This window comes from Notolepis coatsorum (genome assembly GCF_963971535.1).
Source record: "Notolepis coatsorum genome assembly, chromosome: 10".
Taxonomy (NCBI): domain Eukaryota; kingdom Metazoa; phylum Chordata; class Actinopteri; order Aulopiformes; family Paralepididae; genus Notolepis; species Notolepis coatsorum.
The window spans coordinates 53,237,245-53,264,003 of NC_140174.1; the positions used below are offsets into that span (position 1 = coordinate 53,237,245).

Here is a 26,759-nt window from a genome sequence, read left to right on the forward strand (position 1 = left end):
TGACCCAGTTTTAGCGTTTTTATCAAACATTTTGTCTGCCCAACACAATCACCACGCACGTGGATATTTTAATCAATGGTTCATAACGTGCGTGTGTAATCGAAATTATCGTCACAACAGGTGCAGGGCACCAGGGGGCTCACCAGGGGGCGCTGAGAGTCACACACAGCTAGTGGCAGGCACTGCAGGCAGAGAGCCTTGCTACCATAGATATATGCTTGCTACTACTAGCCGAATGAAAATGTATCTGTTTCACCTAACACTATTGCTCCGTGATTATAGCCATCCATCCATCTCTAAAGCTAACCACTATTTGTAAAAGCCACAACCACGTTACCATATTTGTAATAATGTAAATCATTGTGTCGTTGTACACAGTGTTTATAACGTTAGTAGCTAACATAGCTTAGCTTGGTAGCTATTGTGCTAACAACATATCCCGACATCCGGCTCGCTGGCCGGCATGAACGGCCGACCCAAAATGGTTCTCTCCTCTCTGTACACCCCGTCCCCACGGGTGCCCTGCCGGGGGGCCCATGGACGCGACGGCGGCGGCAGCCGTAGGGTGCTCGAGCCCGTAAAGGCTAGTGGTACACGATAGCTATGAGCTAACTAGCGCTGCGGGCTCGGGCGCCCTGCGGCCGCCGCTGTTGTCGCGTCCACAAGCTCCTCCGCGGGACACCCGCGGGGACGGGGGCACACAAAGAGGAGAGAACCACCCGCAGGGACGGCGGGCTATAGGCTAACGTCAGTGTAGTGGTCCCGACTGTAGCAGGGACGGCGGAGCTATAGGCTAACTGTGATGCACCGAGTGGGCCACCATTGATCTAGTACTATGACCCGGACGGACATAAGGCATACGTTTCCTGAAGTGACGTCACGGCCGTGCTAGCGTCTGATAAGCTTTTAGATTCGGCTCATTAATATGCACCTGTTGTGACGTCGGCGTTTGATAAGCTTTTTTGATTCGCGCGTGCATGTTATTCGTGCGTGGACCTTTTTAACTCTTTCAGAGTGGCATTTCCGGTGTCAAATGGAAAAAAATAAATAATGAAATGATATACCAATGATGTAAACTACCCATAATTGATCAGTAGGGTTTAACCTGGAGGTTGGGCTTTAATTTGTTGAGGTCCTAGTCTGGGGGAGGGGAGGGGGGGTCTGGCCTAGAGTTTTTTTTTTTTTATATTGATTTTTTACTTTTATTTCGGGGGGGGGTGGGGGGGGGGGGGGGGGGGTGGTATTTTGTATCTATTTTTCTGTAACTCGGGGAGGGGGGGCAGTTGGCAGCATTTCCTTTTGTATGGTTGTTGAACTGTTGAACTGATGCTGTAAAACTGAAAGAAAAAAAATACCAATAAACATAGTTTAAAAAAAAAACTAATTTCCGATAATTAGTTACACTTTAAATAATCATTTTCTTGATTCAGAACTATAATATCATGGATGAACAAAACTTTCAATGAGAATGGTTGATTTGAATTTCAAGACTTTTTAAGCACCTTGTTAAATAATGGGCTGTTTTCAAGGAATTCCAGGCCTTGACTTTTTTTGGTAAAAAATCAAGCACTTTAAGCACTTCAAGGACCTTGTGCGAACCCTGCATACTGTACCTGGAGGCTCAGTCAGGTGGATCTGCATGACGGTGATGAGACTGGCGTCCAGGTAATCCGTCTCGGGTTCCTTGCAGTAGAGAACCTCCACTGGAAGGTTCTCCCTGGGATTGTGAAGATGGGGGCCTCAAAGAATACTGAGAGAACTTGACGGCATCCAGCGTGGCAGAAGACACGATCAGCTTCAACTCCTTGCGTTTCAGTATTGTCTGAGAGGGACACGCGGCAAGCAAGTGCATTTTTATTTCAGATTCAAAATGGTATTTGAACAGGGTTAGTGGGGATTAACGGCAGATTAATTAGTCTACTCTAGATAATTTGACAGGTAAACAACCAGAATTTATTCTGTTGTAAAATTCAGTTGGCTGGTAGAATAATGAAAGTGTTGGTGAATTTATTAATTAATCAGTCACTGTGGCCGGTGTCTGAGAAAATAATCAAGTGCCTTCCCTGTATTGGAATGCAGCAATACCGCAAATTCCTAATGTAACAAGGACACACAGTGTCATAGATGTGTAACTTCACAACATGCCCTAGGTGAGCGAGAGGCTGAGCTCTCTCTCTCTCTCTCTCTCTCTCTCTCTCTCTCTCTCTCTCTCTCTCTCTCTCTCTCTCTCTCTCTCTCCTCTCTCCTCTCTCTCTCTCTCTCTCTCTCTCTCTCTCTCTCTCTCTCTCTCTCTCTCTCTCTCTCCTCTCTCTCTCTCTCTCTCTCTCTCTCTCTCTCTCTCTCTCTCTCTCTCTCTCTCTCTCTCTCTCTCTCTCTCTCTCTCTCTCTCTCTCTCTCTCTCTCTCTCTCTCTCTCTCTCTCTCTCTCTCTCTCTCTCTACAGAATGTTAGTAATTTAAATACGTAGCTACAGTATGCATATGGTTCAGAATGTCAGTACCGGTAATTACTTAAGAAAGGCACCCAGCTTAGCATAAATGAATGAAAGCAAAACACCTCTCCCGGGTGTTGTAAGCTAGGCTAGCTGATCCGTATCCAATTCCATGAGTTTGTGCTGAGCTAGACTAGCTTGGCATCTTATCTTCTTGTCTGACTTTGGAGAAGACGGTATGTGCATTTCCCATAAGTACCTTCTTGAGCAGGCCAAACAGCACGTCGGTGTGGATGGTTCTCTCGTGGGCCTCGTCCAGCATGATGATGGTGTACTGGCTCATGTCCGGATCCAGGAGACATTCCCTCTGCAGCATGCCATGCGTCATGTACTTGATGACTGTCTCGATGCTCGTGCAGTCCTCAAAGCGGATGGTGTAGCCCACCTGGAGAGACACAGAGGTTGAGGAGAGAACTCCTCTAACTATGTTTGTCTTCAGGAGCTCTTGAGGAGAAGGCGCTTTATAACTTGTGCCTCACATTCTCACATTCACCCATTCACTCACACATTTACACACAGACGGCGGAGGCCACCATGCAAGGTGCCAACCTGCTCATCAGGAGCAGTTAAGGGTTAAGTATCTTGCTCAAGGACACTTCGACACGCTCCAGGAGGAGCCGGAATCGAACCGGGAACCTTCTGATTACCAGACAATCGTTATTATTCCTGAGCTACAGTCACCCCTCATTGTAGTCCTGTGTAGCTCAGTGACAGTCTAGAAGACTGTAGTCCTGTGTAGCTCAGTGAATAGAGTGAGGGTTAGTCTATATGCACTCTATGCAGTGAATAGAGTGAGGGTTAGTCTATATGCACTCTATGCAGTGAATAGAGTGAGGGTTAGTCTATATGCACTCTATGCAGTGAATAGAGTGAGGGTTGGTTTGATTCCCGCCATCCTATTTCCGTAGAAATCCATACAAGAATTTGTGAATAGTATGGTAATCTAACTATCTATCTATCTAAGGGACTTTGGATAAAACTGTCCACAAAAAATGTAGAAAGGTTGGGCATAAATTAACCTACCAGACTGCCAAAAAGCACATTGTTGCAATTGAGTAACTGAAACAATCACAAGTAATAGCTAACAGGTCTGGCCTCCAGCTAACAGGTATTTCTGTTCACACAGATGATGTAGCACAGCTCAAGGTGACTCACCTCTTGGCCCAGACAGCAACCATACTCCTCAGAGACCCTCTTGGCTACAGACATGGCGGCCACACGACGGGGCTGAGTGCAGCCGATCTTCCCCCGGGCGGTGTAGCCCGCCTCAGCCAGGTACTGGGTGATCTGGGTGGTCTTCCCGGAGCCGGTCTCTCCCACTACAATCAGAATCTGGTTGTCATGGACAGCCTGTAAAAGGGGGGTGGGTCACATGTGTTGCAGTACAAGTCATTAAAAGTATGTATCTCCTGAAAATGTGATACTTCCATCTCAAGAGACTAGCCAGGGTAATTAAAATCTACTCTATGTACCCATCCATCTACACTCATTGCACACACATCCACATGCACACGCTCACTTTAGACACTTTAACACTACATTATATTTATCTATTTATTAAAAAGATTTGCACTACATTCATTCCTCATTTGCATTTGCCTTAAAAGTTGTGTACCTCATTAAGTCTGCATTTGTACCTCATTGTCTTTCACTGTACTTAGATTGTGCTTTAGTTTGTATATTGTATAGTATATTGTATAGTGTTATTCCTCCTTTACTTTTTTTTACTGTATGAAGCACATTCTCATGGACTCATACAGAACCAAGCATTTCACTGTGTGAAGTACATGTACGTTATATGTGACAAATAAAAACAAACTTGAACTTAACCCTTTCACCGTCGCACTACCAAAACGGTTAACCCTTTCACTGCGACAATACAGAGGGTTAACCCTTTCACTGCCACGCGACAGCCGGTTAACCCTTTCACTGCCACACGACAGAAGGTTAAACATCATCTGATGCACCGACCTGAATGAGCTGCTCCTTGAGCTTGTAGATGGGCAGGCTCTCTCTCTGCTCCAGGATAGAGAGCACGGTCTTCTTGCCGTAGGAGACCGTGTTTCCCCCGAAGGCATATCGTTTCCACTCTGGGAGATTTTCAGGCATCGCTCCGATGCCTCTCATGTTGGCAGCAATCTGCCTCCCTTCATCTGTGCAGCGAAGAGAGGAATAATATGTTGATTCACCACGTGCATATTCTCACACTCGTGTTCTCTCTTTGTGCGTGTTGTTGTCGTTGTAGTAAGGGTTTATGGTGCCTGTATGGTCATTTTGCACTGGAGCTGAGCAACCATGCTGTACCACAGACACTGTTGCATTAATATAATGTTGCAATAATAAAGTATCTTGTATGTTTAATGAAGACACTGTCAGGGTTCCCACAGACATTGCAAAATGAAATTCAAGGACTTTCAAGTACTTTCCTAAGCACTATTTTTTTTAAGGGGTATTTAAAAGGATACAATTCACCTTTAAATGCAGTTCTTATTTTTTTATAGGAAAAAAACCGGATCTAATATTTATGGCTTAAAACCAATTTTCCGACAATTAGTTACACTTTAAATAAAAATAAAAAATAAAAAAATTCTTGATTCAGAACAATTTGATCATGGATGAACAAAACGTTCAATGCGAATGGTTGATTTGAATTGCAAGGACTTTTTAAGAACCTTGTTAAAACATGGGCTGTTTTCAAGGAATTCCAGGCATGGACTTTTTTTTGTAAAGAAAATCAAGAACTTTAAGCACTTCAAGGACCTTGTGTGAACCCTGTATCTTGTATGTTTAATGAAGACACTATATCTTGATCTACACCCCCCCCCCCCCCCTCAAAGAAAAAGATGTTTCCTCAATCTTCACCATGTCAGTGGTGAGTCAGAGAGCAGATGGAAGGTTCTGGCAAGATCCGTCCACCCTTACAAAATGCATTCCCCCCCCCCCCCTCTGTTTTTTTAATTAAGATGAATTGCCATGATATTGACTTTCCTAACAGATCGCCTTTTGTATTAAACTATGAGTCAGCTCCAGTATCTAGGGCTGGAAGGAACTCGTAACCCCCGCCCATAATCTTCCAATTCCACCTCGGGCTATGGAAGACACTGATACGCTGTGCATTACGCCTCCGCGAGCCACTCTAAATTAACCCCCGAAACCAGATAATGATCTCCAGCTATGCCAAGATAATCCAAGCGGGTAGTACTACAACATGGAAGGAGGTCTGGCTCAAGATGGATGAAGACTTTAATAGATTTTTTGGCTTTTAATTAGCCTCTGGTCCAAGATGAATAGGGTTTCTTCTTTTAATTAGCTCTCGTCAGCGATACCGGTCGCGATTTTAAAAACTGACCCTCTAAATAATTTTTTTTAACATCTTTATGTATATCTATTTGGAATAATTGCCCTATTTCACCTTGATGTCGCCGCATTGCAACATGGGATCGAAAAGGGGGGAAATTCAAAACAGAGATTCTGTGAAAATGTCAGGTAATCTGACGTTGGGCTACTTCACCATGGCATATAGTGGAAGACAATGTTTTTGTTTACGCAAAGTTTACCCAAGGTTTCTATACTATGAAGGAAGTAAAGAACTGCTGGGGTTGACACGGGACCAGTAGTCGATATACTTCATAATTATTGCGGTCGGAGACGCCAATCATTGCAACGTGGTCTGTGCTACTGCTGCTGCCGCCGCCGCGCAGACGGCGAGAAGCGTGAAACAGGTTTGACGTCTCCAGGGGACCTTACAGTCAGGCATGGGGTCGATCCAATGCTTGTTGAGACCCGTAGGGATGGAGTCCATCTCTTCTGCGCGCACCGCCTGCTTCAGCTCTCGTCTCTCCTTGGACAGAGCACTCTGCATCATGGCTGCCTGGGAGAGGGAGCCATCTGGATTCTAATGGGAGGGGGAGAGGCGGTTAATAACGACGACGTGGGACATGGTCACCTCGGAAGAAAATACAGTTACACAGGGCGTTCATATTTTCAGTACACAGAGGAGTATTACAAGTACTCTGTAATGGCGTCAAGCAGCGACCTCTAGGTTCTGCCAAGAGGTCTGGAGAAATTCACATAAGTTACTAAACTCCAACCCACATCAGACCAAAACAAGAAGATGTAAACAAAGTGCAATAACAACCAGGGCTCTCTTTCCTAGAGGCAGCTTTTTGACGGCATTACAGCTACCTACCTTTACTGACCAAATCATCGCCCGTTATACATCATTGTATTTATTGGTGAACTATTGAAGATTTCCGTGTATTTAATCTTGTATGAGCGTGTATAAAAAAAGGTTGAGTCTACACGGTCCTCGCCGATGGCTTGTCAAAGTGAGGACGGTGTAGACTCAACCATTAACTGTACATAGTTGAGTCTATGCAGTCCTCGTTCCAGACATCCTACAGAATGTACCTTTTCTTCAGTATTTTTCAGTGGTTTGGTCACAGCAGGCGTGCACATCCCCGAAACAACAAACTTTCTTTTAGGCAGTGCATTTTAGGGGGCACTCCAAGTTGTGTAACGTGTCACACCACACTGTCGACATCATCTTGCTTAGCAACAATAATGACATATTGCTCCTTGTGCTCTTGTCTACTGATGCCGACAGCTGTGTTTCTAGCATTGGATTATAAAATCAATCTGATCGAGCCCTAAAACAGCACTAAGATTAAGGTTCTAGTTTATTGAAAAGAAGATTCTGAACCGTCTGCTGGATCCTTTATGTATTGGCATAACGTCAGGCTGCTGTGAAAAGCATATACAGGGGCGACAGTGGCTTGGGAGGTAGAGCAGTCATCTGGTCATTCGGAGGTTCCCGGTTCGATTACCGCTCCTCCTGGGCAGCGTGTCAAAATTGCTCCCGATGAGCAGGTTGGCACCTTGCATGGTCGCCTCCGCCGTCGGTGTGTGAATGCGTGAGTGAATGGGTAAAATGTGAGGAACAAATTGTGAAGCGCTTTGGATAAAAGCGCTATATAAATGCATCATTTATCATTTTCTTTATTCTATATGTACCTTGACAATTTTGACCGGGCTCATGTTCATGGTATATTTGGTCTGTCCTCTCAGGAACGGTGGCTCTTCCTCGACCAGATCAACTTCCAGGTCTTGATCTGTCGGACAGGAGAAATATATAATGAAGGCAATTAGAGCGTATGATAATTACTAGACAATTAGAGGCATAATCACCATGTGCTTATGTGCAGTTAGGGATGTACCAATACCACTTGTTCACTGTGGACACAGATTGATGAGACCTGAAGTACCAAAGCCAATACCAAGTATCTGTCCCTTCCATTACTTTTACTGTGCAATAAAATACCTACTGTAGACCATTTGTTTTGAATGGCTGGACAAAAGGATTCAACAGATCAAATAAAGATGGCATCATTAGAAACATCTCAAATCCTTCTATATGGGATAAGGGTAGAAATTCATGTAATTTAGCTTTCGTTTCTGATACGTAACACAGGGGTAGAAATTCATGTCATGTGTTGCTCTTGGTATCAGATATATATGAATAAATAAATACAACAAAACAAATGAATCAATCAATTAATACTTAACGGATGAATTAAATAAATAAATGTAAAAATAATATATACAATACCCTCTTCGTCGTCTATGTTTGGCATGATGCCCGTCTCCTCGTCGAATTCAGGGAACTCTTCTTTCGGAAGGACATTGGCTGCAATCATCTGCAGGGGGTACATTTGTTTAATATAAAAGATATAAAAAAGACCATGTGTATAAAAAAAATAAAAAAGACAGGCCAGGGGACAAAGTGTCCCTCTGGGTAAACAAGGATGTATCCGCTTGATGAATACCTGTTTAATCTCCCATTTCTCCAGGTCCGTTATCTTGGCGAGCCTCTTGCGCTCCGTGGGGTTCTCCTCCAGCTCCAGCAGGGCGGGGTCGACGGGGCGGTCCGGGTTCCTCATGGCATCGTCCCCGATCCCGAGGTCCAGGTTCCTCCTCCGGTTAGGGTTCAGGTCCTCCCCGGTCTCCTGCTCCACATCCTGACAGGGCGGAAATCGCTTCGGTTACTGGCTGATTGTTCATTATTAAGCAACGATGAGCGTTTGAAGATATTAAAGATACTAAAGATATTGGGAGAAGGGTGTGAGATTTTTTTGGAGCAGTACTCAATTGTTTTCCTCCATTGGTTTACCAGGTATTTACAATTGGGCGCAAAGACAGGAAATGCTGGATATCGCAACTCACATGATCATTTGTTGTGAATACAAATTTCACTCCAACCCACAGTGTGATGTATTCATATTATTCCACAGGGGGACACATCAGGCATATATTATTGCAATAGAATGTGTTGATATATGAGAAATATATTTAAAAAAAAGTGTATTACTGGATCTTGTAAACAAGTTACAGTGGAACAGTAATATCCTGCTTCCCCAGTGTTTCACCTACTCTACCGCTGCACAGAACGTACACATTTTCATTCGAAAGTAGTTACCAACAGTCATTTTAAAAGAGACAGCTACACATTCCGCAGCGAGGCCTCAGTTCTCTCACCTTCATGCTGAGGCTGGCTTTGGTTCCGGTGAACGACAGCACCTTGACCTTTACTTTCTGGCCTTTGCTGACGACGTCTGCTACGTTAGCGATTCGCCCCTCTTTGCGCAGCTCTGAGATGTGCACCAGTCCTTCCCAGCGTTTCCTACAAAGACACTCAAAGTTACCTCACAGTCACCGGGGTCATGGACTGAAAGGATCTTTTCCAATCCGAATCCAGTACCAAATCAGCCTATCGAACCCAAACCCTTTCAAATATTTTATACCGGTAGGTAACATTTTGAATTGATTTGGTATACAAATCCTCCTTATATACAAAGCCCTAAACGGAACATGACAAAGCTACAATTCTCTTGTCAACTATGTGCCCCCAAGAACACTATGATCATCTACTGCTGGTTTATTGAAGGTTCCCAGCAACAGCCAAAAGAAAAATCGAGGATGCAGCCTTTGCTAATTACACACCAAAGCTATGGAACACTTTACCTGTGGACATTAGGGAGGCTAGCTCACTAAATATTTTCAAAAGTAAGCTAAACATTTCTTCATCTTAGCCTTTTAATGCATTCTACCCCCTTTAACCAGGCAGGTCAATTAAGAACAAATTCTTATTTACAATGACAGCCTGGTGAGAGGACAAAAAGGCCTCTCAAAGGGTAACAGGGAAAGGGGACAAAAACAATGTATAGAATAAAATAGAAGAAAGACATACATACATCACAGAGGTAAGGGAAAGGGAAATAATTAAAACACATCAAACAAATAAAGTTACAAGGTATGTAATACATGAAGCAGAACAGTCAAATTACAGTTAAAAGGCTGGGTGACAGTTGTAGTGTGTAAACAACGCTGCGATAGAGTCCTTAAAAGTAGCGAGGGGGATCAATTTGTCCATTTTCAAAGTCTTTTGCATCTCGTTCCAACTGCTGGGAGCAGCAGATTGGAAAGAGGATTGACCAACGGAAGTATTAACACAGGGAACATCTAGCGAGATATGGTGAGAAGCTCTGGTGTTATAGGGAAATTGGTTACAATATTAAGGTGATCAAGGACACTCTTTCTTGCATGTGTAGCACTTGTGTCACTAACAGTAACAGCTGTTCGTCACGGGCACAGTTCTAGGTTCGAATGAGGCGAGGAGTAATATGTACAATTAAAAGAATAGTAGACCAGAGGCAGAGTTATAACAATAACCGGTGTTTTAATTAAAAGCGCGCTAGCTAAACAGTAATAATACATACAGATGTAAAGTACAAGTAATGCTTTGAAGTATCCCTTTTAGGTTATTTCAGCAACCTCTCCTTTCGGGAGGGTTAGGTCGATATCAAGGCCTAGGTTGATTGGATCAACACATTGGGGTTCGTTCCGACGTCTCTGAGGTTATCATCTGTAAATCTATATCAGTTTATCAGGGAATGCAAATACCTTATTAGGTGAATTGGCCCTTTAAACCCTTTCTTTACAGGAAAACTATCAGGGATTCAGCTATAATCAATATGTCATCTAGAATGTTCTATTATGACATCACCACAAACGTTCTAGAAGGTTCAATGTTCTAGAATGTTTTATTATGACGGCACCACAAACATTCTAGAAGGTTCTATGTTCTAGAAGGTTCTATTATGACAGCATACGGTGGTTAAGCATTTACCCTCTAATTCCCCCTTCTTATAGGAGAATATCCGTACCCATACATCAAGTTAAATCAAATCAAATACAAAATACAATATCAAAATAACACAAGGTGAACGGGGTCGACGCCCTTGGAAGTCCTTGGAGTCTTGTTCAGTTCAAGCCTACCGGACTGTTGGTGTAACAATAGTTGAGCATCAGGGGTATTCACATCAGGCTGGCATTAGCCTTGAGTTATATCAAATGTTCCGGGGTTGGCTCGCCATCGGGTATCGGTCCGGCACACCACCTCGTCCCACTTGGGCACACGTGGGGATGGGTGGTCTGGACTGCTCCGGGATGCTGGTTGAGACTCGCGGGTTTCAGTCTGTTGGTTAGTCCTGTCCGTCTGGTCAATGCTGCTGGTTCGGATGTCGAGGAGAAAAGAGAGCTGGCTTCTTTTTTTTTTTTTTTGTATTTCCGGCAGTGTAGACGCATCGTGGCGTATTACTGCCCTCCGCAATTCTTTTGATGGGCTCTTCTTCTTCTTCTTTTTTTCCCGCAGTCTACTGGAACCCGTCATCCCCTACATTGTCCATTGGAGTGCAGCTATTGCTGCTACTTCCTGTCTGAGCCCCCCTTTGCGGGACTCCTTGCCCCCTGCGATCTTATTCTGGGCTTCTTGGTCCCTCAAAGCCCCCTCATCCAATACCCTAACCACCTTCTCCCATGTCAGACCTTCCATTCCAAAATGTTGAACCGCTATCCTAACAATCATCTTTACCCTATCTGTTCTACCCTTAGCCTCTGCCAGACCATTAACTACCCCTGCCACGAAGGCCACAATACCAAATTTCTCCTCCCTTACCCTCTCTCTATCCTCCTGCTCTACCTTCTCTGCCATATTCCCTTCTCCAACCCCCTGCACCCTTTCTTGGCTTCCCTGTCCTACCCTGCTAACCACCTCAGCATACGATAACTTACCCTCCCTTCTCACTCTCCGAACCGCGACCTCCTTCTTCATCACCTCGAACTCCTTCTTCATCACCTCACATCCCCTAAACGCTACACTATGCTCCCCACCACAACTACAGCACATCGGCTTCACTCCCTCTCCACACTTCCCATAGTCATGTTCCCCGACACACCTAGCGCACCTCTGCCCCTTCCTACACGTGTTAGCTATATGGCCAAACTCCTGGCACCTATAACACCTAAAAGGATTCTGAACAAATTCCCTAACCCTATACACCATTTGCCCTGCAAACACCTCCGTAGGAACAACCCCACCCTCAAACTCAATCACTACCGTCTCCGTCTCTATCCTATCCGCTCCCCTCTTCATCCTTTCTACTCTCTTAACTGTGCCATTACGCCTGTCCTCCCTTAACTCGTCCACCAGCTGCCCTACGTCCATCTCGACCGGCACGCCAGCTATCACCCCCTTACATCTCCTCTTCTCCCCTACTCTCACCACCTCCCGTATACCCACCCCACCAATGCTCCTCATCCTCCTAGCCCTCTCCACCTGCCCCTCACTACCACACCCTACGGCCAGGTTCCCATCCCACAAAACTCTCGCATACTTTACCTCCCCTAATTCCTCGTCAATGAGTTTGGGCAACTCGAGCCTACCTATTTTCCACTCTCCCCTCTCCCCCTCAAGCCTAACCACCATATGAATAACTTTTGCCACATCATTTCCAGCACCCTCGCCTCCTGGCCCACTTGAGCTATCGTCCCTCACTTTCTTCCTCTTCCACCCTCCTCCCCCACTCTCCTCCCCCCTACTCTCCATATCGTCACCACCCGACCCCTTACCCTTGCGCTGGCTATTCTCACCCCCATCGCTGTCGTTCCTCTCCGTCTGTTTCTTCCTCTTCTTCCCCACCTTTTCCCACACCTCTTTCTCATTCTCCTCCCCACTATTCTCCATTCTGTCCAGGTCTCTGGTGTCTGCCTCCTCCCACTTTCCATTCCTCATTCTGTCCAGGCTGTCCAGGTCTCTGGTGTCTTCCTCCTCCCACATGGTGTCTTCCTCCCACATCTTCTTTGTATACTCTCTGGTGTCTTCCTCCTCCCACATGGTGTCTTCCTTTCCACAGCAAAACGGTAGGCACGGCACCTTTCCACAGCAAAACGGTAGGCAAGGCACCTTGGTTGAGAAATGCAGGTTTCAGTCTATGTGTTGTAGGATAGACAGTCTATCTATCCTGTCTCAAGAAGCTGGCTTCTTCTTCTTCTTATTTGTATTTCCGGCAGTGTAGACGCATCGTGGCGTATTACTGCCCTCCGCAATTCTTTTGATGGGCTCTTCTTCTTCTTCTTTTTTTCCTGCAGTCTACTGGAACCCGTCATCCCCTACATTGTCCATTGGAGTGCAGCTATTGCTGCTACTTCCTGTCTGAGCCCCCCTTTGCGGGACACTCCTTGCCCCCTGCGATCTTATTCTGGGCTTCTTGGTCCCTCAAAGCCCCCTCATCCAATACGCTAACCACCTTCTCCCATGTCAGACCTTCCATTCCAAAATGTTGAACCGCTATCCTAACAATCATCTTTACCCTATCTGTTCTACCCTTAGCCTCTGCCAGACCATTAACTACCCCTGCCACGAAGGCCACAATACCAAATTTCTCCTCCCTTACCCTCTCTCTATCCTCCTGCTCTACCCTCTCTGCCATATTCCCTTCTCCAACCCCCTGCACCCTTTCTTGGCTTCCCTGTCCTACCCTGCTAACCGCCTCAGCATACGATAACTTACCCTCCCTTCTCACTCTCCGAACCGCGACCTCCTTCTTCATCACCTCGAACTCCTTCTTCATCACCTCACATCCCCTAAACGCTACACTATGCTCCCCACCACAACTACAGCACATCGGCTTCACTCCCTCTCCACACTTCCCATAGTCATGTTCCCCGACACACCTAGCGCACCTCTGCCCCTTCCTACACGTGTTAGCTATATGGCCAAACTCCTGGCACCTATAACACCTAAAAGGATTCTGAACAAATTCCCTAACCCTATACACCATTTGCCCTGCAAACAACTCCCTAGGAACAACCCCACCCTCAAACTCAATCACTACCGTCTCTGTCTCTATCCTATCCGCTCCCCTCTTCATCCTTTCTACTCTCTTAACTGTGCCATTACGCCTGTCCTCCCTTAACTCGTCCACCAGCTGCCCTACGTCCATCTCGACCGGCACGCCAGCTATCACCCCCTTACATCTCCTCTTCTCCCCTACTCTCACCACCTCCCGTATACCCACCCCACCAATGCTCCTCATCCTCCTAGCCCTCTCCACCTGCCCCTCACTACCACACCCTACGGCCAGGTTCCCATCCCACAAAACTCTTGCGTACTTTACCTCCCCTAATTCCTCGTCAATGAGTTTGGGCAACTCGAGCCTACCTATTTTCCACTCTCCCCTCTCCCCCTCAAGCCTAACCACCATATGAATAACTTTTGCCACATCATTTCCAGCACCCTCGCCTCCTGGCCCACTTGAGCTATCGTCCCTCACTTTCTTCCTCTTCCACCCTCCTCCCCCACTCTCCTCCCCCCTACTCTCCATGTCGTCACCACCCGACCCCTTACCCTTGCGCTGGCTATTCTCACCCCCATCGCTGTCGTTCCTCTCCGTCTGTTTCTTCCTCTTCTTCCCCACCTTTTCCCACACCTTTCTCATTCTCCTCCCCACTATTCTCCATTCTGTCCAGGTCTCTGGTGTCTGCCTCCTCCCACTTTCCATTCCTCATTCTGTCCAGGCTGTCCAGGTCTCTGGTGTCTTCCTCCTCCCACATGGTGTCTTCCTCCCACATCTTCTTTGTATACTCTCTGGTATCTTCCTCCTCCCACATGGTGTCTTCCTTTCCACAGCAAAACGGTAGGCACGGCACCTTTCCACAGCAAAACGGTAGGCAAGGCACCTTGGTTGAGAAATGCAGGTTTCAGTCTATGTGTTGTAGGATAGACAGTCTATCTATCCTGTCTCAAGAAGCTGGCTTCTTCTTCTTCTTATTTGATTTTCCGGCAGTGTAGACGCATCGTGGCGTATTACTGCCCTCCGCAATTCTTTTGATGGGCTCTTCTTCTTCTTTTCCCGCAGTCTACTGGATCCCGTCATCCCCTACATTGTCCATTGGAGTGCAGCTAATGCTGCTACTTCCTGTTTGAGCCCCCCTCCGCGGGACCCTCCTTGCCCCCTGCGATCTTATTCTGGGCTGCTTGGTCCCTCTCAGCCCCCACACCCAATTCCCTAACCACCTCCTCCCATTTCAGACCTTCCATTCCCAAATGTTGAACCGCTATCCTAACAATCATCTTCACCCTCTCTGTTTTACCCTTAGCCTAGCTTCTTCTTCTTCTTCTTCTTCTTTAGAATTTCCAGCAGGCGTATTACTGCCCTCCTCAGTTCTTATACTACGCTAGTGGTGTGCCATAGTTAGGCCTCTAAACCAACTTTTGATTGTTTACCCTCTTCTTCTTCTCATCTTCAAAACACACTATCTCCTTCTTCTCTGCTCCTCTTGCCTGTCCAATACTAATAAATACAATAACGCTATATCCTCTGGTACAGCTCTGAAGCATGCAGAAATGTCAGCACTGCCTCTGTGATCAGCTGGTGGTTCTCATTATCCATGCCAAAGAAAGATTTAAGAGAGAAGGAAGAGACTCCCAACTCTACCAGACTTTTATAAAAGATTTCCCTCTCTTTCCTATACCTTTCACATTTTAGGAAGACATGCCCGACAGTTTCAGTCTCTCCACATTCACACCCCCCATCTGGATGTTTTCCCACAATGCACAAGGTACTGTTCAACCCACAGTGTCCCAGCCTCAATCTACACATCTTCACCCTATCACTCCTCGACCCATATCCATCCACCTTGATTTTGACCCGAGACTGCAGAGAGAAATAGTGCCTTCCCTTGTTCCCCCTTTCCCACTCAGCCTGCCACTCAGCCTCAACTCCTTTCTTTATCTTCTCTCTGAGTTCTACTCTTCCCATTGAAATGCCTATCTCTTCCTCCCTTCCCAGGCTCTGCTTGGCAAGGGAGTCAGCCATCTCATTTCCCGCAATCCCAGCATGCCCCGGGACCCAACAAAACTCCACTGACCAGCCTGCCTTCGCAATCCTATATAAAACCAACATTATTTCCTGAATGAGATCAGGGCGAGCTTTAGACCCACCTGCACTCAGAGCCATCAGTGCAGCAGCCGAGTCAGAACATATAATCACCTGGCTTGGTCCCACTTCCTCCACCCACCACAATGCCCAGAGGATGGCAAGCAACTCTGTCACAAATACAGAGCTGCCATCAGATATTCTTTGTCCCTTACCGATCCCTAACCGAGGCACACACCACCCAAAGCCTGCCCTCCCACTTTCAGGATCCACAATCAGTGAAAACCTCCAGAGACCCTGAGTCCAGAAGGAACCTCTCTATTTCTCCCACAATCTCGCCCTTATCGTCCTCCATCAAGAACCTAAATTCAATGACTCGATCAGGCACTAGCCAAAATGGCACTGACAGCCAACGAGTGTGCTCCGCAACCCCCCCCTGATGCAATCGCAACTTCCTGGCCCACTGATTAATACTGGCCAAAAAAGGCTTATACTTTTCCCCATCTCCTGAAAGTAAACACCTAGCTGGGAAGGACAGACTTGTCCCACCCAATTTTGCCCAGTACTGTAGCCCTAACTTTACTCTCCTCAGGTTTAAGGGCAACGCCCCCATTTCCACCAATAGTGCTGAAACTGGGGTGGTCTTAAAAGCTCCACAGCAGATTCTCAGAGCCTTGCACTGAAGCACATCCAGCTTTCGTAAATTAGACTTGGCCGCAGAGCCGTACACATAACAGCCATAATCAATTACTGACCTGATCATCGCCTGATATATCATGCACGTGGTCTCTCTATCCGCTCCCCACCCACTCCCAGTCAAACTTCTCAGCACATTCACTATTCTTTCACACTTTGCCAGGGTTTTCTCTATATGAACAGCCCAATTCAGTCTTTCATCGAACCAAACTCCCAAAAATGTAAACACCTTCACTCTCTAAGGGAGATCCATACATAACCAGCCTTCCCCTAGGCACCTTCTTTCTAAAACCAAAAATCATATAATTAGACTTAGAGGCGGAGATTTTAAAACCCCACTTGTCTCCCCATTCCTCTACATTCCCCAGAGCTCTTTGTACCTGCTTTAAACAACAATTTTGTGGGACCCGCCTGTTTTTATAGGAATCCAAGATGTTCCGGAACGTTCTATATGACAGCATACGATGACATCACAAAGGTTCCAGAACCTTCTATCATGACATCATACGCTAGTTCTAGAATGTTCTACGTTCTAGAAAGTTCTTACCTAATAGCATTAACTATTTATGTCAAAATGATAGTTATGATAGTTATGAATCTGAACCCTGGGTTACACATGCATGTAAATGACAATAGAAGTCGCCATAGTCAAACAATGGGAGAATGGACATTTGGACTAGGGAGCGTTTAGCAGAGTGAGTAAAGCAGGAGCACTTCCTGTATGAGTCAATAGATAAAAAGCAGTAATGGCATGTATGTTACTCACCATACTCATGTACAGTAGGTATCCACACTACACAGCATTTACAGACATAAATAAACTTCATGGCTCATCTCCTACTGTGGGTATTCAGTAGGTGGTGTCAGAGAGGCAACTACCCATGTGACCTAAGGACAGTAGTACCGCACTTGAAAAACATGTAAATTATTTTGAAATGTTCAATTGCAAATTGAATCAATTGTTGTAGTTTTTCTGGTAGATGAATAATTTTGATTAAATCGATAAAAATAATCGTTGCCTAGTAGATTTCTCCAAAGTAATGAATGGAAGCAGACATGACCGGTTAGCTTAGGCATTGTCCAACTAACACCTCTCCCAAAGGCTAACCGGTCATGTCCGCTTCCATTCATTGTACTAAGCTAGGCTAACATGCAGCCAGATAGCTTTCTACTGAACGCACAGAGAGGAAACTGGTATCCATCTTCTTGTCTCTCTCTGGAGAAGACGGTAAGCTAATTTCCCAAAATGTTGGCGTGTTCTTTTAAGCCAGCTTAAATGTGATGCGAGGGAAATGCCATGGGCAGCATGGACGTTCTCAGAGGGGTCCCTTGACTTCTCACCTCAAGATATGTGAATGTAAATGGGCTCAAACAGCCAGGCTAATTCATGCTATAGTCACATGCAGAACTAAGCCCAAACCAGGCAATATATCAAGTTGAATAGACTTGTTAAAAGATAAAGCCCAAGGCAGGTGTACTTAGAACTGTGGTGAATCCCGTCACCTCGGAGCAGGCTAGAGGGTCAGAGTCCTGCTGACGGTCGGAGCCCTGGGTCGTTAGTGACTGGGGTTAAGGGGAGATGTGTGGAGTCACCATTTTTTTTTTTTTTTTATATACTCACAAAAAATAATAGTCAGATCTCAGCTAAAAAGTACTTACTTTCAAATATTTCATTACATTACACTAGGAGCACCTGATATAGCTCCTCTTGCAACATTTCCACATTGGAGACTGTTCAAGCGCCTGGCAAGTGAAATCAAATTGCTCCCCGAGCAGCGGTTTGGAACAATGTTCAAATATACAGTAGACTAGACACCTATTGGATGTGATTATGACAACACAATAAAGCTGGAAATAATTGGGGAAATTGCAGGATCACAAGAAATATGTGGCATAAAAAAAAACGAATCCTGAGAATAACTGAAAACCTGCTATACATTTTTTTTAAATGTTTTGCCTATAGCAACGGTTCTCAAACTACGGGTCGCGACCCGAAGTGGGGTCGTGGGTAGGTGACAGTGGGGTCGCGCAATGGCAACCTTTTATAAACGTGTATTGATAACATAGTGCTGTAATTAAATGTTCTAATAAATATGCATGATCAAGTTCAACAACGTGTGCTTTTATTTTGATATTCCTTAATTGCACGTTGAAATTACACGATACATTAAACACATTGAGAGTGACGCCCCTATGCCCAGATAACCCCTTCCGTGCCAGCGCTTTAGTCAATGGGAGGTTGGGGATATTTGCGAACGCTTAAACTATATCTTAAATTATGGCTATGGGTCTAAAACACCCCTCGCTTATCAATGACTTGCTTGCAGTCAACATGTACGAAACGGATTGTTTTTTCATTGGTACATTTCCGTTTTATACCGTTTTGAATACGAGTATCGTTTCGGAGAGTTCTAGTAATTTCAGAGAAATTCTGCGATAATAGCCCTTTAGTGGAATACACAAAACACGTTGTAATTTTTCGGCTGATTTATGAATAGTTTTCAAATAAACGCTAGATTATCGATACTATATGTTAGGGGTGGGACGATACATCGATCCAGATCGATACATCGATGTAATTATCAACAATCGAATCGGATCGATGCAATGTAATAAGATCGATTCATATCGATACTCTTATTTTGAAAATCCTGTGGCGAGTCTCATATCCGCCCAAGAACAACAGCAGTAGCTCCGTGTGTGTAGATGTTACAGCATAGCATTCTCCCTTTCTGTGTGTGTGCGCGCGTCTTTGGAAAGACCAGATGAGGTCAGAGGAGTTTGATGTTTAAATGTTATTTAAACATAAACAATATAATACATAATAAATGTAGGCCTATACATGATCATGCAACATCAACAAATTGTTGTAGGAACGGTTTGGGAGAGGGAGGTAGGGAGGGGTTTTAGGTTGAGTTTTGAGTTCCAAAAAATGGAGCTTAAAGTTTAAAGCTCAATATATCAAAACGTGGCACTTTACAGTGAACAGGAGGTCTATTTGTATTAAAAACAATAGATTGATTTTCCTTTAAATGTCTGGAAGAGCTCAAAAATACAAATGTCAAATGATATTTTCGTTACCTTTTTTTAGTTGATCTAAATGTTACTGATTGTGTTAAATGGGCATATGATATCATCTCATATCGATTGCAGGCACCTGAATCTAATCTAATCGTATTGTATCGTGAGAGACTTTGTGATATCGGCAAATATCGTATCGTTGTCCAAAGAATCGATATCGTATCGTATCATGATGAAACTGGTGATTCCCACCCCTACTATATGTGTACTTATGCACGCTAGAGAAGCGGGCTGAAAAATCGATTATCCATGCCGTGCTTAGCGTTAACGTTACGCACACACGTTGTGATCGCTGTGAAAAAAACATCTGATTAACCCAAAACTGGTAACATAAAGTCCTTACCTCACATCAGATGTTCTGCAAAAAGATTAATCCAATTCCTGATCACCATTCCAAATATCGATCGCGTTTATTGATCCAACGTTATACTCCAAAACAGATAATCTACGCTTCTTCCAGTCCCCTCAGTCAATGCAATAGTATCCAGATGCATGCCCCAGAAGTAAAACGTGGACCGGAGTAATTTTTTCTATGCACTTTTTCAGCCAATCCAATCCAATGATGTGCAATACCATCCAGGAGACGATAGGCGGCGGTATTTGCCCTTTTCGAGCTCAGAGCCATTCCCAATGATAACGTCAGGCTGGATGGATGAAAAATTTATGGATATTGCTAATAAAAGAAATAACGAGAAAAAAAACTAGAAAACTAGTCATTGGCACTCAACACATGGCGAGTTAAGACGAGTCGTTGGCACTCAATGTGTTAAGTGTGGGGTCGCCAAAAATAAATCCTAATTAAAATGGGGTTGTTGGTATAAAAAAGTTTGAGAACCCCTGAGCTATAGGTCTTCAATGGGTTACCATACCAAGTATCTCAACTCACCTCAGTCCCTCCAGCTGCACGAAGCAGCCAAACTGCATGATGCTGCTGATCTTGCCGTTGTAGATGTCGCCGACGACGGGCTCGTCTGGCGGCGGTCGGTCCACGAGTCTGTCTCTGTGTTTGTCCGTCACCTCCGACCAGCGATCAGAGTCTTTGTCTTCGTCTCTGCGGGGGCTGGGCGAGCGGTCGCTCCAGCGGGATGCACGCTTCCTTCTGCGCTTGTGGTTCCTGTCGCCGTCGCGGTCGCCCGATTGCGAGCGGGACCGAGATCGCCGGCGTCCGCCATCCCTGTCTCGGTCTCGACTTCTATTGTCTTGTCGATCCTGGTCTGGCCTGAGAGGGAGGAGATAGCACAGGATAACCAGAGTCAAATACTAACTCAACTCTGTAGTACAATAGTATCCCTTTAAACAAACACCAGTGCCTGTGAAGGGTCCTTTAACAGCGATTGTAAGTAAGTAAGTATGTTTTTATTTATATAGCAGCTTTTCCAATGATGTTGCAAATTGCTTCACATGATACAGAAACAATACAAAGTACAGTACATCACATAACACAATAATTAAAATAAGGTGCATCACACCCCACAAGAATATAAAAACAGCAAAGAAATACATTACAGTACAGCTCCTAATCAGGGAAGGCAAGTTTGTAGTGAGGTGTTTTGAGTAGAGAGGGGCAGGGAGTTCCAGAGGGATGGGGCCCTACCGGCAGTGGCGAAGCCTCCTGGAAGCCAACGTAAGCCAGGCTTCCCCATTATTAAAATATGAATTAATATGAAATATGAAGAAAAAAATATATAAAAAAAAATATATATATAGTTTACAATAATAATAAAAAAATCATTATTTTTCATCTGTGTTATAATTTTTTTATTTTTTTATTTATCCCTCTTCTCCTTCTCACTCTCTCTAACACACTGCCAGACTCACTGAGGCAGTCACTGCAGCAGAGGAGAGGAGGCAGAGGGGAGGTGTCTTTCTCCAGCTTCCACCATGTGATTCATGTATGTGGAGTCCAAAACCAATACTAGCCAATAAGATTTGAGCTTACTAAAGCCCTTCCCACACCTTAAAACGGGTCCGTCAGCAAACTAAGTACTCTAGCCTCTGCACATTTGCCGCCCTGGAGGTGTGGGAAGCGCTTTACTCAGCTCGAATCTTATTAAATCTAGCCCATGGAATAGTATAGCTGTATGTTTTTATTTAGTGTGCATTTTTATTTTGTCACAATATTATAATTTTTTATACACACACACACACATATATATATATATATGTGTGTGTATAAAAAATTTTAAAGACGCCACTGCCTACCAGCAAAGCACAGTGGCCTTTGGATTTGCAGAGGGAGTGGGGTATAGAGACCTTGGTTGGAGGATCTGAGAGGCCTAGAGGGAGTGGGGTAAAGAGACCTTGGTTGGATGATCCGAGAGGCCTAGAGGGAGTGGGGTATAGAGACCTTGGTTGGAGGATCCGAGAGGTCTAGAGGGAGTGGGGTATAGAGACCTTGGTTGGAGGATCCGAGAGGCCTAGAGGGAGTGGGGTATAGAGACCTTGGTTGGAGGATCCGAGAGGCCTAGAAAGAGTGGGGTATAGAGACCTTGGTTGGAGGATCCGAGAGGCCTAGAGGGAGTGGGGTATAGAGACCTTGGTTGGAGGATCCGAGAGGCCTAGAGCGAGTAGGGTATAGAGACCTTGGTTGGAGGATCCGAGAGGCCTAGAGGGAGTGGGGTATAGAGACCTTGGTTGGAGGATCCGAGAGGCCTAGAGGGAGTGGGGTATAGAGACCTTGGTTGGAGGATTCGAGAGGCCTAGAGGGAGTGGGGTATAGAGACCTTGGTTGGAGGATCCGAGAGGCCTAGAGCGAGTGGGGTATAGAGACCTTGGTTGGAGGATCCGAGAGGCCTCGAGGTGGAATAAGGTTGCAAGAGTTCAGTGATATATGAGGGGTAGGGTGATGCGAAGTATTTTGAAGGCAATCCTATACCTTACGGGGGGCCAGTATAAGAATGCGAGAATGGGTGTGATGTGGGATCTATGGTTGGTTACAGTGAACAGCCTGGCCGCAGAGTTTTGCACAAGTTGTAGGCGGGACATGGCTGATTGGCTGAGACAGGAGAAGAGAGCATTACAGTAATATAAGCAAGAAAATATTAGTGTTGATAAGTGTTTCACGATCTCTGATTGAAAGCATAGGTTTGATTTTGTCAATATTCCGGAGTTTGCAGAAGCAGGCTTGTACTAGTTAATTTATGTGTGATTCAAGATTAAGATTTTGGTCAAGGATTCCTCCCAAGTTTCTAGTGGTGGATGTAATGTTGGTGGATAGAGGACCGATATTGTGACGCGGTTCCTTTGTGAGTTCAACTCAGACACTCGTGAAGTAAAAGGGCATAATTGATTATTCATGCTCCGAGAACCCAACATTGAGCCTCCATGAGCCACCAAATCAAAATAAATAAATGCTTCCTCTTGTTTTGCCAAAGAGCAGTCTCTCTCCGAAATGACTTGGACGGCCTTGAGTGTTGGGCGTTGAAAGGTTGAGTGACAAAAAGTGTATCTCACATTCATAACCCAGTTGTACAAAAATGGTTTTAGATTTCTCCTTCTCCCCCTCTGCTACCCACTGTTGTGTTTCAAACTTGAAGCTATGGAGAGAATATATCAGAATGAGGCATTTTGTTTCAGATTTCTTACCACTCCGAAGGCTATTTCAGCAAGGACTTGTCAATGACGCCCTATACAACTACATTGTTTTGTGGCTCAGTGCAGTCTGAGCCGATGGTTGAAAAAAGGTGGATGGTTCCTTTAATTAAAACCTGTGTTGGGAACGGGCTATTGATGCAAAGACATTGGGAAATTTACCAACACACTTCCCTCCCCTTGAACAGGATGCAGTTCCAGGCTGGATCCCCTTCGACTGAGCCCTTCCTCCACAGATTCCTCTGGAGTTAAAAGAAAACGCAGCATTCTGCTTCCTGATGTTTTCTTTTCAAAAACACAAGATTACAGAAGCACTAGTCGCTTAGTGTCGATTACAAAACACTGCAGCCAGGCTGCTCACTGGAACCAGACATAGATCTCACATCACACCCACTCTCACATTCCTATGTAGGTTTGACTTCAGAATACTTCCATTACATACAAGGCCCTTCGTGGCCTCGCCCGCTCGTAAATCACTGAAATCTTGCAACTTTCTTCCACCTCGAGGCCTCACAGATCCCCCAACCAAGGTCTCCTATTTATGCCCCGCTCCCTCCGTGAATCCTAAGGCGACTGTGCTTTTGTTGTTACGGCCCCCACCCCTCACAAACTCCTCTGTTTTAATTATCGGGTTATGTGATGTAATCTGTATTATTTCTGTATCATGTGAAGCACTTTGCAACATCGTTATATAAATAAAAACATACTTACAAGGTAAAGTGCACTGTGGTCCCCAACAGGGACCAGGGAGAACCTGCCTGCTCTGGCTTCTAGTAGGCACCCACTGATATTGTTGTTATTTTGTATATTGTACAGTATTGTAACATTGTCTATAGTATTTTATGTTTCTTGTATAGTATTTATGTTTCTTGTATAGTATTTATGTTTCTTGTATAGTATTTTATGTTCTGTATAGTATTTTATGTTCTTTTTTATTACTCGTGTGATTTTATTACTGCACCTTAAGTTTGAGTCCCAAATCTTGTTGTATGCGAATATAATGACAATAAAGTACAATCTAATCTAATCAATCAAACCTTAGGGCCCACGGATCCCTGGTCTAAATGTTGTTACCTGCTGGGATCAGAGCTCGTTCCACTGACACTGGGCATGAGCATCTCCAGCTCCTTCATAGCAGCTGCTGCCACCAACTCATCGTCTTTATCGTCTTTATCCAGACAGGGAGGTGAGATCTGACAGGGTGTGAGAGGAAACCATCAAGAGCTCCAAAACGTCATCACAAGCTACATAATTAGACTTCAAATTCCCTCTCTTTTAGAAAAGAGGAACGCAACCCATTTAAATAACTCACATATGTTCTTCCTGTGCCTTAGGACAGCTCAGTCTGTATTTGTAAACACACACCGCTCCCTCCTAAAGCTAGAAATAAGAAAGTGAACCCTCCAGCCTGGGATGTAAAATCTGGAGCTGCTCCATAGACAATGAACGGGGCTCTGGATTTATGAGGTCATACAATCGGAACACCATTCATTGTATTTCTAGCTTTAGGAGAGTGGAGTGTGTGTGTGTGTGTGTGTGTGTGTGTGTGTGTGTGTGTGTGTGTGTGTGTGTGTGTGTGTGTTCACAAAATACTGACTGAACATATGTGAATTGTTCCCCCTTAAAGCGTTGAACATGTTAATCTCGACAGTCATACCCTCCATACAGAATCATCAGGCCGACATAAAGCTGGATATTTCTCTTGTATCTTCTCTTTCAGCTTCTCCTTTTCACTCTTTGGCTTCACTGGCACATCTGCAGCCAAACACCAGAGAGAGAGAGAGAGAGAGAGAGAGAGGACATAGGTTTAACATCATATAGCATCCGTCAGCTGATTTGATATTGGGTTGTATGTAATTAAAACCGTATTATACCTTTACTCGTTGATGGTGATGGACGCATTGTTTGAATAAGTCTGAGCAGATTACCGGTAAGAGTATCCTGTAAAAGGAAAAGTGTAAGCTCAGGGACACAACATCCAAAGTCTCATGAAAAACGTTAGTGTTGTGCGAAGGCTTATGATCTGTTAAGTTTACTAAACTTACTGTGAAATCTGCTCCATTTTTAAGCAGAATGGCTTTGAATCTCTCAAATGTTGGATGTTGTTCAGCTAGGTTGATGATAAATTCAGCTACAAAAGGGGGGGGGGTCAAACGTAATTAATGTTAGTTAACTAGCTTATAGGGTCAAGTTTGGGGAACGTTTAAAGGCCCAGTAATGATCAATCAAAAAGTAAACAAAAGGGTTTGGACATCCTTGTTCAAATCGAAAACACTTGACCCCTGGCTGATTGATTGAAAACTTTATTAACAGATTGCAGAATGGGTACAATACAGTACAGCTCAATACATACAATTGTTAAGGGGATTCAGACCAGAGAAAGACTTTCGTCTTGTTTACATCAGGGTCCCCCATTTTCAATTCATCATAAACGAACGTGTAACGTACAAGACAAGGCATGACAATATACGACAGCTAAACCCAAGTCATACTATAGATGTCGATGTTAACGTTAAGTTACGTATAGCAAACGTTACCGACCATTTAGGTGGTCACTGGTCAGTCAAGTTAACGTAACTATGAGGCTAGCAGTGAACGATAGTGTTAGCTAAGCGTAACTATATGAAAATAACGCTATTCAACATACCCAGATCTTTCTCGCTTATTCCCAAATGATTTTCCAGTTCAGTGCACACCTTTGACACTAAAGACAGATATTCGAGGCGTTTGATTTCTTCTAAATCTGCCATTCTTCTTGTTTATTATTTCTGACCTGACCAGCAAGTTTTTTTCTTCTCTTCCTCCCGAGTTAACTGCACACCAGATGATCTCTTGAAGTGTTGCCATCTACAGGTTGGCAGAAGAACTACAACGAGGGGTAAATATCGTTGCATTAAAGGTAGAATATGAATAGTCAAACAGTGAACTCAAAATATCCCCCTTTGGTATTGCACTTTTTTTTGTCTGATGTGCGGGTTGGAATTTTGTAACTTATTATTATACAGTAGGTGTACGTTCGTTCGATTTTTGTTTGATTTTGGTTTCAAACGGAAATAGGAAAACACCTCGTATTTCCGTTTTTTTTCGTTTGTTCGTATTTCCGTTTACAGGTCGCGCCTGCCAGCCACAGGACGCGCGCTGATTCGCGGAAAGTACGGAAGTAGGCCGTGTTCGTCTAGTCTCGCATGGCCGATACACATTCACGTGAATGAATGAATGAATGAATGAATGAATGAATGAATGAATGAAAACTTTATTTAACAGATTGCAGAATGGGTACAATACAGGACCCAATGTACAGTTTCTACGTCAAATGTATATACTCCCTTTTCTTGACTCCTTCTGTATCACAAACAGTACTGTATTTGGGTGGTTGACGTGACGTGGCCTTTTTGGAGTCCTTAGTGTCAAAGATAAATAAATAATGAAAAAATATATGAGAACATTTTGTTATATTGCACAGAACATTTAGTATTATATGAATGCACAGAGCATTTTTGCTAATATTGTTCCAGTTATTCAAAAATGTCAGCCAAATGAGTAAAAGCTCATATGGTGTGACTGTCCCACGGACATTTTGCAAAGTTTGATTTTGAATAAAAACAAGAAAATTTTTGCATTTGTTAT

The 26,759-nt window shown here is 44.4% G+C and overlaps 1 protein-coding gene across 1 annotated transcript in view; it reads right to left on the reverse strand.

Annotated features, from left to right (window-relative positions):
* Nucleotides 1-25,903, reverse strand: part of LOC311236113 (ATP-dependent RNA helicase DHX8-like) — a 41,140-nt gene extending 15,237 nt beyond the window's left edge. Inside the window, 17 exon segments of the mRNA XM_084323723.1 lie at nt 1,614-1,709; nt 1,712-1,747; nt 1,750-1,822; nt 2,690-2,875; nt 3,646-3,840; nt 4,462-4,643; nt 6,238-6,385; nt 7,504-7,601; nt 8,099-8,186; nt 8,316-8,507; nt 9,025-9,169; nt 20,428-20,760; nt 24,207-24,325; nt 24,790-24,887; nt 25,007-25,073; nt 25,178-25,263; nt 25,780-25,903. Of these exon segments, the coding sequence (XP_084179849.1) occupies nt 1,614-1,709; nt 1,712-1,747; nt 1,750-1,822; nt 2,690-2,875; nt 3,646-3,840; nt 4,462-4,643; nt 6,238-6,385; nt 7,504-7,601; nt 8,099-8,186; nt 8,316-8,507; nt 9,025-9,169; nt 20,428-20,760; nt 24,207-24,325; nt 24,790-24,887; nt 25,007-25,073; nt 25,178-25,263; nt 25,780-25,882 (2,245 nt within the window). The 5' untranslated portion in view covers nt 25,883-25,903.
* Between the last annotated feature and the right edge of the window lie 856 nt (nt 25,904-26,759).